We start from the raw sequence: 14,693 nt of genomic DNA, 5'->3' as shown, positions 1-14,693 counted from the left end.
TCTGAGAGTGGTCTCTGCAGCCGTGCAGGCGGGAACGGTGGCTGTTCTCAAGTCACAGGATAAGAAACCGAGGCACGGAGGGCAGAGTTCGCCTCTCCGGCAGCAGCTGTCCTGGGGCTGTGGGCAGCCGGCCGCTTCCTCAGTGGGACCGGGCACTCCGACTGGCGTCCATACCTGCAGCGCCCGGGGGAGTGGCGTGAGCCTGGCAGGGGCTGCCCTGCCCAAGGTGTGCAGGTGTAGTGGCAGGTAGGAAGCTGGAGCGTGTCTGGTGGAGAGCCCCTTAGTTTGCTCGGAAGCTTGGTAAACGTGTGGACGTGTGTGAGTGCTCACAGTGTCACCGGGCGCCTGAGAGTGTCCCCATCTGTCCACACACTGTGATTCGGGGAACATCAAAGAGACTGCTCAGGCACAGGTCCTGTCCAGGGAGCTGGTGGCCCTGAATAAACTGGGGGTGTCCTGTCCCCCAGGTCCCCCCCACCAGGGGACACACCTGTGGGAAGAGCTGGGCATGTAGGACCGTGGGCTTCAGGTGGCAGGGACCCCTGGGGGCTCTCAGGGCTCCCTCATGGGCTCCCACCTCCCTGCAGGCAGCTCACCACTTCCAGGGTCTGCTCCCCACTCTGGGTCACCATGGGGAGGGGCAGATGTCAGAGGCAGGAGGGAGTGAGCTAGCCAGTGAGTGAGGGAGGGAGTGAATTAATGGTGAAGACAGGAGAGAACCGGTGAGTGAGGGATGGAGGGCGGGGGAAGCTCCCCAACGTGGGCCACCAAGTTTCCATACACAACGTGAGTCAGAGGAAAAGGCCAAAGGTTTAAGGTCAGGGGCTGCAGCACAGTCACCATATGGTTGACGTGAACCGTGGCAGTGGGGGTTGGGGGGCGTGCACACAAAGAGGTACGGATGCGACACTTATTATATTAACCCGTGCCCCCCAAGACGACTGCATTTAAATAAACAAGTAAGTAAATGGAAGAGAGTGAGGCACAGAGGAGGCGGCATAGTAGGGCAGCAGCGCCAAGGCCAGGAGTGCGCTGGCTCCACCTCCACCGGCACCTCTGGGAGGAACCAGCCCCTCCTCATCCGGATCCGGGGCCTCCTGCTGCTGCCCAGCTCACTGCGAAGCTGCCCAGTGTGGGGGGGTCAGTTAGAGCAGCCCCGGGAAACACACGTCACCCACCATGGGGACGCATGTGGTCCCCACGCTGTCTTCACACTCCCCAGAGGCTGTTCAAGAAGCCCCGCTTGTCACTGTAAGAGCCCAGGGCGCATGCGCCAACCATCCCCCGAACCCCGCACCCACCTGTCCGAGAGGGAGACACCTACCGGAAAAGCTAAAATGACACTATTTCACTTAAAGAGGATGTTGGCACTGACACGTATTTGTTGCATTTTTATTTCTAAACACATTTTCTAAATGTTTTCTCAATGCCTCTCCCAGCGGGAACGACCGTCAGCGGACACCTTGCAGAAACAACAGTGAAACTGAGCACGGAGCCCGCACAGCTTCCCGGGAGACAACGGCCCCCCGCAAACGGGCCTAGGAGCCTGGACCCCGTCCCTGGCGGCTGTCTCCGTCTCTGTGCTGCCAGCTCTGGGGGCGCCTGAGACTTAGTGCATCAGCCCCAGGCCCTGACCGGGCCCTGCTGCAGATGGGAAACTGAAGCAGTGGTGTGACGGGCCCAGAAGGGGCTTCTCAGGGGCGGAGCCTGTGCGGTTTCCAGGGAGCCCAGGGCAATACAGCACCCAGCAATCCCAGCTCCCCGCTCTGTGGGAGACTTGGTGAGGGGTTGGAGGCCTTCGGGTTGTCATCTGCTTGCCCCTGATTTGCCCCATCCCAGCCCTTGGCAGGCCTCTCCCCTGACAATGCATCCAGGAAGCCTTGAAGCCAAAGCATTCCAAACATCTCTGAGCCTCTTGCACAGCTGCCCCATTCCTGGAATCCACCACCACCGTTTCTGGACAACCAGAGCATGGAGAGGGGCGCCCTCCAGAGGCATGTGACCCCACCCCCTGCTCACCTGAGGGTCCACAGCCACCAGGGCTTCAGACCTGCTCAGCACAGAGGGCCCCAGGGCTGGCTCCTGCCCCCAGAAGTCCCAGGTGTCCCCACCCACCCGTGACCAGGCACTGCAGGAAGGTGCCTGGCTTGCACAGCCCACAGTGCCCTCCTGTCCTCTCGCAGCCCCCAGAAAAGCACAGAAATAAAGCCATCACTGTGGATGCTGACTGGGCACCTCCCCCGTGCAAGGCGTGTGCCAGCTGCCACAGCCCCAGGCAGGCACGTGGCCTCTGCCAAATGCCCTGCTGTTTGCTAACAGCCGAGCGAGCCAGCCAGAACCAGGCAGGGATGCAGAGGCCCTCCGGCCTGCCACGCCCCGTGTGGGCCTCCGAGCCCTGGCACGCTGCCACCTGCCCCGCGGGGCCCTGTGGGAAAGCTGGGGGACTGGGCCTGAGGGGCCTCGGCTCACAGGCCGCATGGTGCCAGGAAGGAGAAATCAGTGGCGCAGGCCTGGCAGGTGTGACTCAGTGCGTTGGGCACCACTCTGTGGACCGAGGGGCCACCAGTTTGATTCCTGTTGGGGCACATGCCTGGGTGGCAGGCCAGGTCTCCGGGTGGGGTGTGCAAGGGGCAACCGATCGATGTTTCTCTCCCCCTCTCTCTCCTTCCCCTGTCTCTAAAAATAAATAAATAAATAATCTTTAAAAAAATAAAAAAGAAATCAGTGGCATCGTGCAGAGGGAGCTGCATAGCCAGGGTCAGGAATGCTGGCTGATGGGCTCAAGGGGGGGGGGGGGGGGCGCCACACAGCTGGCCCTGGGCTTCCAGGCTGGCCGGCCTGCCCTGTGGGACACGGGGCTCAGCAGGACCCCTCGCTCAGCCGCTCCAGGGTGCCCAGTGGGGCCCACGTGCCCGGCTGTGACCCAGGGGGCTGGACAGGCCTGGGGAACTGGCAGCTGTTTATGAGCAGCGTGGGCAACTGCGCCTCCTCCGAGTCCTTTGACCACGTGCTCTTGGTGACCTCTGTCTTGGTGGACCACTTTTGCCACCTGCTGCAGATTCTGGACACCTCCTGCCGCGAGTTGTCTGTGGCTAGCACGTAGATGATGGGGTCGGCCACACTGTTCACCGTGGCCAGGCACAGGCACACGATGGAGGCCGTGTACACCTGGCATTCCAAGGTGCACATGGGGCCCTCCTCGCCCCTGTGGTAGGAGAAGGCGGCAGCCTTGGCGAGCAGCACCAGGTGGTAGGGCGCAAAGCAGGCCAGGAAGATGACCACGACCGCAAGGACCGTGCGCCTCACCCGGGCCTTCTGGGCGGCTCCCAGGCCCGCGCTCTGCTTGATGCCCCTGAAGATGCCGTGGTTGGTGAAGATGATGATGGCCAGTGGCAGGGCGAACCCCATGGCGAACCGCGAGTAGAAGTAGTTGGCGACCGTGCCGTCCATAGGCAAGACCTCGAAGCAGGTGCGCTCCGGGAGCTGCATGGTGAACACCGGGTAGTGAGCCAGCCCCACGAGGAGGAAGATGAAGGCGGACACCAGCACGGCGGTCCTCTGGCGGCGGTGGCCGCGGCTCTCCAGCGCATAGGCCACAGCCACATAGCGGTCACAGGAGATGCAGCACAGGAAGAGGATGCTGACATACAGGTTGCAGAAGAAGATGTAGGCAGTCACCTTGCAGGCCCACTCCCCCAGGTCCCAGCAGTGCCCGTTCTGGACGTAGATGACCCAGAGCGGCAGGGTGCTGGCGTAGAGCAGCTCACAGAGCGCCAGGCAGAACAGGTAGACGGCCAACACGCTGCCCTGCAGCGCCTGCAGCAGCGTCAGCCCGGCCGTCAGGCAGTTGGCCGGCAGCCCCAGCACGCACACGGCGCTGTAGACCACCACCAGGGACACCCGGCTCTCCTCGAACGGCATGAAGCAGAGCGCGGTCCTGTTTCCCGTGGGCACGCTGCAGTTGCCTGGGAGACAGAGACGCGTGAGGGCGGCCGGAAGAGACTTTCCAGAGGCGCTGAGAAACGCCAAGGCTCATGGTGGCTCCAGGCTGGACACACCAGGAGCTTATGGTCCTGATCAGGTTTCTCCTCCTCGAGGTGACACCTCGACCTGCAACCTGCCACCGAATGTGTTGAGGAGAGAGGCTGTGGACTGCCCCGCACCCAGGCCCCAGGCCCCAGGCCCAAGGATCGCCCAGGTCCCTGTTCAAAGGGGCTGTTTGGGGAAGAAAGCTGTTCTCTAACTGCCGATGGAGCCTTTTCCATACCAGGTCTCTGCAGACTCCATGGCGTCTCTGGGGAGACTCCGGCGGGAGAGGGGACACCCATCTCTGTCCCGGTCCACCCCCTGCTGCACAGCCCTCTCAGCCTCTCCACCCCCATCTCAGAGCCTGTGCCCACCCTGCCCACGTGCAGCACTGGCTCCATCCCAGGGCTGACTGTGTCACCAGCCCAGGGACGGTCCCACACCCTGGAAGGTAGCAGGGGCAGCAGCCCCAAACACAGACACAGGCCCAGCTGTCCACCTGTGGGAACAACCTGGACTTCCCCACCCCCACCGCCCACGAGCACTGCCCCCTCTGCAGTGGCCACCGGGCTCTTGGTGCCGCTCAGCGCAGGACACCTGCCCAGGGCCACAGAGGGCCGGCACACGGTCTCAGGTCTGTACTGTCCCTTCTCTGCGCCATGCTGGGTGACCAGCCCCGGGTGTGTGGGCGGGCACCTGCCCACAGCCCCACAGGTGACCTCCTGGGTGGGGCAGACAGTCCCCTGGAGCAGTGGCGGAAGGTCCTTTGGGGGCCATGGCGGCTACACGACCCAGCATGGGGTCTATGTAAGGCCCATAGGGATGGCAGGGCCTCCGACTGTCCCCTCGGCCCTGACCCTGGGGCTCCTAGTTCGTCCCAGGGACGAGGGCACTTTCCAAACATCCTGATGGGGAGCCTCTAATTGTGTCATTTCTGAGTCCATGTGAATCTCTTTTGAACACTCATTTTTTGACATAATTGTCCCCTTTCTGAGACAGTTGGGGGGAAACCCTTACGGGCTCCCTCCTAAGCGAGTAAGGTCACAGGAGGCACGGGCTCTCACCTGGCGTGTTCACCGTTTCCAGGGACGAGGTGGTGGTGCACCAGCTTCCCAGCGCCTGCCGCATCTTGTCAGTCCTGCTGGGAAGGTCACTCAGAGTCTGAAACAACCTGGAGAAAAAGTAGGTGGAAAAGCTTCAGGGAAACCAGTTCAGACCACAGGCAAGTCACCAGACAGTCGGCAAGTCGGGATTGCGAGCTGAGTCCCGTACTTATCCTGTGGCCTTGGTGGCATGTCCTTCAAATACAAAGAGCTCTTACCAACCAACAACAAGAATGTCAATGCCAATGAGCAGATAATTCACAGAAGGAAAAGAATAGCTCCTAAAAAAATTGTGCCCTACATACAATGAAAGAAATACGAACAAAATTTGTAAATGGTAGTCTTTTCTTGTCTCTCTGATTGGAAAAAAAAAAAAGAAGAACCTTAATTTCTGGTGTTGCTGAGTGTGAGGAAGTGACGCCCTCACCATGCAGCACGAACTAGCACAACGTGGCGGCATGTTTCTCAAAACCTTCAGTTACCCAAGAGGCACAGACATGTGAGCCAGTGTCCCGGCACCCCTCCCCTGCCCTGGGGAAGGAGCCCAGCTCCCCAGACGGCACCCGTGACGCCCCCGCCTTCACTGGGTCTCCTTCCCTACCCACAGGGGCCCCTCAGACAGGCTCCGCCGATCAGCAAGGGAGGGGCTGCGGGAGGGAGCACTGGACGCTCACCCTCCCGGGCTGCAGACTCCAGGACCCAGCTCCGGGGAGCTGCTGCCCAGCTCTGCCCTGTGGGGCCGGCCCACGTGTCCCCTGGGTGTGCAGCTGGAGCCACGGAGGTTGGGCCGGGAGGGGTGACCGCTGGCTCGAGTCCCAACTCCGCCACCAGATGCCAGTGTCACCACCGGCCCCCGGCCTCCTGTTCTAAGGGCGTTTCTCCCACCTGCACGGAGCAGGAAGCCCAGATGTGCACTTGAAGCTACAGAAGGTTCCCTCCCGTGTTCTGAGGGTTGCACGCAGAGGAGAGACGCTGGGGCAGACACGGGTCCAGAACTGCCATCGCTGGTGGCCTCCACTTCTGAGGCCGACATGTGCCCACAGGCCTGCAGGGTCACAGGGCCTTGCCCGGCCTGCCCCCAGGTCTCAGCGAGTCAGAGGCGCGGGCCACCCGGGGCTGTGGCTGAGGGCCACCTGCCAGACACCACCCTCCAGGGGGATGAGGTTCAAGGCCCCAGCAGGCCCAAGGCCCCCTCCCCAGACAGAGACCCAGCTGGCTCTGGGGTGAGTGAGGGAGTATGGCCAAGGGGAATGGGGGGCCCGGGGAAGAGCTGCCCACCTGCCAGCTGTCCAGACGCTCTGGGCCCCAGTTGGCCCGTCCCTGGAGGGGAGGGTGCTCGGGGAGCCCCCCGCCTTCACGAACTCTCCAATACTCTGAAGCTGAAAGGCGAGCCCACCCTGCCCACCTTTGCCTAAAGCAGATGAGAGACTGGTGGGTGGAATCTCTAGAAACCACTTCTGCAAAAGCCAAAGGAAGTGGTGGCCCAACAGAAAACGCTCCCCCCCCAAGAGGTCCTTCGTGTGCCGAGGTGGGGCGCAGGGCCGCGACCCTGACTGTCGGGCCCTGCAGCCTGGCCGGACTTGGAGAGACCAGAGAGGGTCCCCACGGAGAGAACCGGTGCGGCCAGCAGCAGGCCCAGGCCGGAGCAGCGGGGGGGCCGGGCAGCCCTAGCCGACCCCAGCGCCCAGTCCCGCCCTACCACCCATTCGCTGGCCAGCACTCCTCAGCTGGTCCTGACCTTGGGACACGTGGCTTCAGGTGTCTTTTCAGGGATTTCCTGAACCTGGTGACCCAGTTGGTGGCACTTCCTGTCCCACAGTCACCTCCTCTGCTTTCTGCCTGCTCTCAAGTCCATGACCCCTACCTTGCGCCAGCCCAGCCTCGGCGGGTCCCGGCGTTCTCCTGAGCTAGCAGCTGGGACACCAGCAGCACCCAGCGTGGCCCAGAACCGTCCCACCCCGCCAGCCCAGAATGCCCATGGCCCAGCCTGGGGGTGGCTGGGACTCCATGGGGAGCAGGTCACCCTCCCAGGCACAGGCTCCCCTTGGGCCAGGGTCTTCTCCTGGCCTCTCCTGTTGGGGTTCAAGTGAGAGGACAAGGCCTGGCGGGGTGGTCCCTGTGCCCCCCACACCGAAGCGCACGCTGCCCTCCCTGGCCACGCACAGCAGCCTTGGTCCTCACCGTGGCCCGGCCCGCCGTGGGGGTCCCAGAGGGGGGTCCAGGCTGTGGAGCAACAGGTCTTGTGAGGTGGCCCTGCCTCCACAGAGGGTGCTCCAGCATGGGCCTCAGGGAGGGACATGCCAGCCTGGGCTGGTGTGCTGGGGACCCGTGACAGCTGCGGTCTGTGGCTGGGTCAGCCCAAATTCCTGTCACACCTGCCCCTGGGCTCCAGTTGCCTCCACGTCCCTGCCCCTGCTGGCCCCGGGCACCTCCAGGCTCACCTATGCCCCCAGGAGGCTCTCCTGGCGGCCCCGTTGCCTCTGCACCTCCGCACCTCCTCCAGCGCTCATCGGTGAGACTCTGCCAGGGTCTCAGCGCGGTGAGCGGCCAGCCCGCTTTCCGGCTGAGAGTGGGCGCAGCCGGCGGGGCCTCGCGTGGCTGGTGGGGAGGCCGCACTGCCCGCCCCTCAGCATGGCCCCTCGTCCTTTAAAACACATGTTTTTCTTTCCTGTTTGTTCTGCTATGAACTTCTCACACAGGCTGGATGCGGGACAGTGACCTCTGTGCCTCCAGCCCCCGGTCACCGGCCTGTCCTCTGTCTGAGCCTCTCACACCCCAGTGGGCCCGGCTCCTGGGGCTGCCTTCCGGGCTGGACACCCTGCGTTTCTGTGGACATGCCAGGTCTCCCCATCTCTCCTCACATGCTCCCCAGACCCAACTGTAGGGGACCGGCTTGTTTTGGTCTGGCCGATGTGACTCAGCTCTGTGTGGAAAACCTACAGAAGCGAAGTGGCGGTCAGGAGCCAGACCTTCAAACCGAGTTTTCCCGTGGGAATCAGGCCTAGAAAATGCACACAGACTGTTATGGCTTGCTGTTGCTAAAATTCCATCACCCTGGTCTAAAACAATAAATGTGTATCATCTATCTTCAAGGTAATTTCCAAAGCTTGTGTGAATTTTCCCAAAGACAGAGCTAATCAGCTTTCTCTTCTGCATGTGTTATTTTCATTTCCTTGATTGTACCTAAAATTGCACAGTAATATTCTATGTAAAAGATAATAAATCCTTCTTTGATGTAAGACCAAAAAAAACAATAAAAGCCTGTCTAGGCGAGGGTCGGGCGCTCCGCTAGAGAGAGTAGCCGTCCCCTTTCCCCACCGGGTTGCTGACTCTGTGCATTTGTTCTCCTCTGCAGTCACAACCGGCGGACTCTGCTGGCCGGAGTCGCCACACCCGACCTCGGCTCTGTCGGCACCCAGGGTTCCCGCCCTGGCAGCAGGTCACCAACGGGCTGGGGGGCAGGCCACTGCCTCACTGCTCACACGCTGGTTCCCATTTTCATCAATGTTCAAGGCAACTTCTGAAAACACATGTGCATTTCCCTAGTCCCTCGTGAGGTGGGGTTGCCTGCCCAGCCCACATCTTTCTACTCTTGCCCCCCTCCCTCGGGGTCCAGGCAGCAGCGGCCCTCCTCCGGCCCAGGCAGTCCCCGGAGACAGGGGAGCTCGCTACTCGACACCCTCCCGACATCCCTCGAGTCCGAGGCAGGCACAGGGCACCCAGGACGTCTCCAAAGGCCCAGGAGGCACACGGACCGGCCTCAGGGGTGGAGCCGCCCTCCACTCCAACTCTCTCGCCCTGGACCAGCACCAGGCAGGAGCTCTGAGGACACAGTCTCAGGCTAGGGGGTTCTGAAGGGGCCACAGGAGGTCACCCCTGCACCCCACACCCTGCTGCCAACACAGCGCCATGGGTACTGGTGCCCCGGAGTCCCTGAGGGAAGACCCAGGCTAAGACCCTCCCACAAGCCACCAGTATGCAGTGGTCGGGACTCCCCGTGGGCCCCCCCATCACCACCCCTGGGAGACTCAGGCCCTGCCTGGTGGCTCCGCCCTCCCTGCAGGCCCAGCTGGGTGGGGGCTTCCAGGAAGCAGGGGTACTAACCAGCTGTCTCCAAAACTCCCGACCACAGAGAGTCCCCCAGGATGGCCAGCAGCTGTGGGATGAAAGTTGTCTTGTTGTGACACTATAAGCTGTCACCTCCCAGGGACAGACAACAGGAAACGGGCCAGGCCCACTTCCCCTCATCGCCGACGCCAGGCAGAGACAGACTCGGGAGCCTCCGCTGAGCTCCCTCAAGACCCAACCAGCCGGCCTGGCCGCACACAGAGCCAGCATGCACGGGCTGCCGGCGCCAGGGTCCCCAGACCTTCTGGGCGGGATGCATGGGGGCGGGAGGCTTCGGGGGCACCCAGCTCCTGACCCAACGCCTCCAGGAAGCAACCCTGTGGGTGCTGGGAGGGGCCTCAGTCGTCACTGGTCACGGCGGCCCTGGTGCAGCTCACCCACGGCCCCACGTCAGTGTAGGTGCCACCCCCATGCACACAATGCCCTGTCCCCACTCCCACCCCGGGGTCCTGCTGGAGGAAAGGGGTGCCACATACCAGCCTGGGCACTGCCTGGGCCCACAGAGGTGACCCCTGCTAGACCCCAGGGACTCCTGGACACCACGCCCTTCTCGGAGGTGCCGCCCACCCCGGCTGGCTCTCAGACACCCGCTAAAACAGCCCGCACCCCAGCACATGGCCCAGGCTTCTTGCTGGTTCCGGGTTTCGAGATGATTCGGGCAGTGTGGGCCCCTTTCCTGTGTCAGCTCCAAAGGCCTGGCTGTCTCAGCCTCCCAGGCAGGGCCAGCTGCCTCCACTTCTGGAGTCTCTGTGCCAGCACGTGAAGGGCACTGGAGGCGGCCAAACCCCTGTGTGTCCTGGGCGGGGGGTGGGGGGGGGAGCCCAGGTGCGCCCCCACCCTTCACTGTCCTGCAGACACAGGATAATCACGGCCTCTGGGTCCCTGGAGCGCAGGCAGGTCTGAGCATGGCTCCCAAAGCCTTCTGGGGGGCCAGCCCGGGGGCTGCGGTATCCACGGGCCACTGCCCAAAGGTGATGCCCGCCTCGCAGGGGCTCAGGCCCAGGACAGCCCTTCCCCATGAGCACGTGGAGCTGAGGCTCTGGGTGCCCGAGACCTACTGCCACCATCGCTGCACAGCAGCCTCCAAAGGCCCAGGGTCCCAGGCCGGGTAGGCCTCAGCGGGGCGGAGCCCAGGCCGGCTGAGCCAGGCACCCCTTGGGGCACTATCAGTTCATGCTGGGGCCTGCTCCCTTCCGCCCCCCACTCAGGGGGTCCTGCACCCGAGTGGGTGGGTCCTGGTGGAAAGCCTCCCCTCTGTGCCCTGCTGGTTGCATGAGGTCAGCTGAGGCCACCCCCCGGTTCCCAGCGGAGTCTGGAGTGGAGAGCTGGGGGTGAGCTGGGGTGACAGCTGTGCCCCCGCCCAGGGCCCACATGGCCCCTGCCTGAGCAGGCCGGGTGCGGGCGGAGGGGTTTGGAGCAGGAGAGGGCTAAGGGGCACCTGTGGGTCAGGGCCTTAGAGCAGCAGGAGACGGTCACCTGGGCGGAGGTCTGGATGCTTCTCCTAAGGGCAGAGTGTCTTCCCGCAGGGGAGGGCGTCTGCAGCCTCCTGTGACAACACCCCCTGGGCCCCCTGAGAGAGAGGGCCACATGCTGCCCTGGCCCTCAAGTCCTGCTGGGCAGGGGCCCGTGAACCTGCAAGGTCCTCCTCAGGCCTCCTGCGTGTGGTTCCGTTCTCACCATCTCGCGAGAGGGAAAAGCATTCACCTGCGATCGGATCCAAACGCCAGAGGGCGCAGGAGGGTGGGCGTGGCGTCCTGCCCCCGCCCTGTGTCCAGCCCCACGCAACCACCCCAGTCTGGGGTTTTCAGGGTTTTAGGAACAAAAGCAGTAGAGCGTGAACCCTGCGGAGCCACCACCTGGATTCAACAAACACGTGTTCTGAGACGTGCGACCTCCGAAAGCGGCGTGTTTCCGAGTAAAACGCACATGCCGGGACTCGGCACCGGATGCCCACGGCCTCCCCGCCAGACCCGACGCGCCCTGCCCTCCTGGCCTCTCACCGGAGTGGTGCCACCCCAGCTTCCCTGCTGCCCCGCAGGGTTCGTCGCCTGGCGAGGCCGGGCACCACCGTGGCAGGCGCGCTGCAGGTCCCCCTCCCTTGGACGCAGCGCCCCCTTCTGGCAGCCCCTGACACTGGCTTGGGAAGGGACTTGGCCAGTCGCCGTGTACACTGTCCTGCATCCGGGTTTTGCTTGACTGAGGCCTCGCTGCACCACTTACCATGGGTCTCTCACCCACAGTTCCTGTATCTGGAAGTTGGTCCTAAATCCCTGAAGCGACTCTGAGGGGAAGCGACTCTGGTGACAGTCCCCTGCGGCCAGGTGACAACAGGAAATGACCGGCAGGTGAGGTGCACAGGACATCACTCCTGCCCCTGACCCCCGACCTGCCTGGGAGCTGCACTGCCACTCAATCTCACCGAGTCATTGTGCCGTCTGTGGCCACGGGGTGGTTCCACGTTCCTCGTGGACTGGCAAGCAGGCTGGCGCAAAACAGTGTCCCCATCACCGGGGACACCGGTGTCCTGCGGCCACAGCTGAGGAGGTGGACTCTCTCTCAGTGTCATTCGGGTCTCAGAGATCTTTTTATTGTGGCAAACTTCACATCACACAAAATTTCCTGTTTCGACCACTGGTAAACATGCAGCTCGGCGGACTCCGGGGCACTCACAGTGTGGTGTCGACCCCGCCAGCCCTAGACTTGCTCGCTCCCCACCTGAACCTCCATCCCCACCACACTCGGATCCCGCCTGGCACCGCCGTCTCCCACCCCTGCAGGGACCCTGAGTCAGTGGAGTCAGTGTTTGTCCCCCCGTGTCCCCTTATTTCACTCAGCATGATGGCTGCACAGTCCACCCCGTCAGGGCGGGGGTCGGGACGGCCTTCCCTTTAAGGCCGGGACAGTCCTGTGCGGGGAGGGAGAGCCCGTTGCTTACCCATCACCGAGGCCACCACCTTCCAGCGGCTGTGGACAGGCTGCATGGACTCATGGGTTCCTGCGCCTTCGACGTGGTTCTGTCAACTGCAGACGTAATTCTGGAGGACAGCTGTCTCACACTTCCCACACCGGGCACCCTGCCTCTTCACGTCTGTCACTGTGACACAGGTCTGCAGCGCCTGGTGTCACCCTCAGGCCTTAGCGGTGGTGCTGACTCAGGGCCCAGGCCGGGGAGGCAGGGGACTCCTGGGGGCTTCCCCTGGACTCAGCCACACTCAGAAGAGCAGGACTTTCCCTGGATTCTGGCAGCAAAGGGGCTTTTGGGGCCACTCCTGAGAGAACCGGCTTGAAGGGCTGAGGCTGGGGGCAGGGATGGGGTTTTTGAGAAATGTCACAGACCTGGGTGATTCTGAAGCCCAATTATGAAGCCAGCCTGTGCTCTGAAGGGGAGCACCCCATATGCAAACTAGGAGTCTGGATTTCAGCAAAGTGGTGGCGTGTCCCAGTTCAGGCAAATTACCCGTCCCCAGACCCCTGATGCCCTTGACAAGCTCACGGGCTCTTCTCTCCTTTGGGCTGGCTGGACAACGTCCACAGCCTTGGGAAACCCATGCCTTCTCAGGGTCCAGAATGGCTGCTTGAGCTCCAGCCTTCCCACCTGCATTCCAGGTGTCAGGAAGGAAGGATGCTGAGAACAGTGGGCCATCCCTGTTAGGGGACATCCAAGAAGGCACCCCATTCAGGACTCAGGAAGGAGCCAGGCAGAGCCAGCTTCTTTCTGGGATAGAAGGGGCCACAAAGCTGTGGGAAGAGGCCACTGAGTTGCTCCACAGCTGCTGTAGTGAGCACCTACTGTGTGTGCCACCCAAAGCAGGGGTCAGTATTCTCCCCACCACCAGGGAAGGCAGCCCAGCCTCCCTCAGCCCTGCTGCTTGCCCAGGCTTCAGTCCTCCGACCCCCAGCTCCTCCCAGGAGCGTGGCACCTTCTGTGGCTTTAGGAGCTGTGTGTTTGGGCACATAAGGTCCCAAAGACCAAGGCCATGGCAGATCTCACCCAGAGGGACAGCAGAGGGGGCAGCAGAGGGGGCAGCCTGTCTCCCAGGCTGGCAGTGTCACACTGCCATGCCAGGTGTCAGTGTCAGAGGTCAGAGGCCAGAGGTGGGGGAAAGAGGGAGGCTGAGATAATGTCCAGGGCTAGATCCACAGGCCAGGTAGCGGTTCAGGGGTTTCGACCCCAAGGAGACTGTGGGAAAGGGCGCAGCAGGGGACCTGAACATTGCCAAGTGACAGGCCAGGCCCAGCAGTGGGAAGGGCCTGGAAGGGCATGGGAGGCGCCAAGGCCTCAGCAGCCGAGCAAGGCTGGCATTGCCCAGCCACCTGCCCACAGCGAGGCGAGGCAGGCCAGAGGGCAGGTGGGGGTACAGCCGACCAAGAGGCTCAGGATGCAGAAAGGGGAGTTGGGGGACAGCCCAGGCTGGATGTGGGGGCAGAGGGGAGGGGTGTGTTGCGTCCCGGTGGGTGGGTGCCCGGCAGTGGGTATGTTTCCCGCGCCATGGTGGATGTGTGTGTGTGTGTGTGTGTGTGCGCATGTGCACGTGTAAAGCTGCTTCTACCACTTGGTCTGTTGGGCTCCCATCTCACAGAAAATTCAGGTCACAGCAGAAGAGCTGCTTCCACTTCCTGCCCCTCACCTGCGGGCTCCATAAACTCCGTCTGTCACGTGAACCGCGGGGCTTCCTTCCTGGGGTGAGGGTGAGAGCCGCACCCACCTGGAGCAGGCTGCCCACAACCCCACCCCTGACGGCCCCCATCAGCCTCCTCACCCACCCGTTGCTCATCTTTGCACGTTCGCACACTTGCACACACGTGTGCACAGACAGCTGTGGGCACACTTGCACACAGGCCAGGCTGGCATGGGTTCTGGCTCTGGGTTGGCCAGCAGGCAGGGGGGCAGTGTGCAGGACTGCCAGGCCACCCTCCTGGCGGGGGGCGGGGTGCAGGCAGGTTCCCGGGTGGCTGAGCTGGGGCATTGGTGTGCAGCCTCACCCAGCCTGGCTTCCTTCTCTCTGTCTCTCTCTCACACACACAAACACACACACACACACACACACACATGACCTGCCTCTCTGGGGCCTGTCTCCCTGGGTCTGCTGCCAGGCTGGGAGGCGGGGATGGGGAGGTACCCATCTCTGCACCGTGAGTGGTCACTCACACTGTCACTCAGGGTCCCGGGAGGCTCCGTGTGCATGCAGGGTGAACCCCTCTCCCTGGGAGACGTGCCATCGGGACTCCCAGGGGCCCTGCCTGGAGTCTGCGCACCCGTGGGCTCTGCCAACTCGAGTTGTCTTCAGTGCCCTCGACAGCTTCGCGGTTTTCACTGGGCACGTCTCTCACCTCTGGGGGTGAGTCGGTTCCCAAGCTTGTCTTCTTCTGGAGACCAGTGAGCATGGGACAGGCCTCTTCAACCGCTGTCCAGTCACTAGTTATGAGCAGACATGG

The 14,693-nt window shown here is 62.8% G+C and overlaps 1 protein-coding gene across 11 annotated transcripts; it reads right to left on the bottom strand.

The window, feature by feature from the left end:
- Positions 1-2,657: 2,657 nt before the first annotated feature.
- GPR132 (G protein-coupled receptor 132) lies at positions 2,658-12,655 on the bottom strand. Of its 11 annotated transcripts, none has more exons than XM_053666166.1 (5): positions 12,193-12,655; positions 11,677-11,793; positions 11,478-11,568; positions 5,091-5,197; positions 2,658-3,965 (listed from the first exon to the last, which is right to left on the bottom strand). In XM_053666166.1, the coding sequence occupies exons 4-5, from the start codon at positions 5,152-5,154 to the stop codon at positions 2,860-2,862; spliced, it is 1,170 nt and encodes a 389-aa protein (XP_053522141.1). In that variant the 5' UTR covers positions 5,155-5,197; positions 11,478-11,568; positions 11,677-11,793; positions 12,193-12,655; the 3' UTR covers positions 2,658-2,859. The 11 variants fall into 11 exon arrangements, with proteins under 11 accessions (XP_053522141.1, XP_053522146.1, XP_053522135.1 ...); XM_053666171.1 differs by lacking the exons at positions 11,478-11,568; positions 11,677-11,793; positions 12,193-12,655 and adding exons at positions 6,408-6,540; positions 7,311-7,352; positions 9,234-9,312; XM_053666160.1 differs by lacking the exons at positions 11,478-11,568; positions 11,677-11,793 and adding an exon at positions 9,234-9,285.
- Between the last annotated feature and the right edge of the window lie 2,038 nt (positions 12,656-14,693).

The sequence above is a fragment of the Artibeus jamaicensis genome, unplaced genomic scaffold (assembly GCF_021234435.1).
Source record: "Artibeus jamaicensis isolate MK-2021 breed Jamaican fruit bat unplaced genomic scaffold, CSHL_Jam_final contig_444, whole genome shotgun sequence".
NCBI lineage: Eukaryota > Metazoa > Chordata > Mammalia > Chiroptera > Phyllostomidae > Artibeus > Artibeus jamaicensis.
This window is presented reverse-complemented; position numbering and strand designations above follow the sequence as displayed.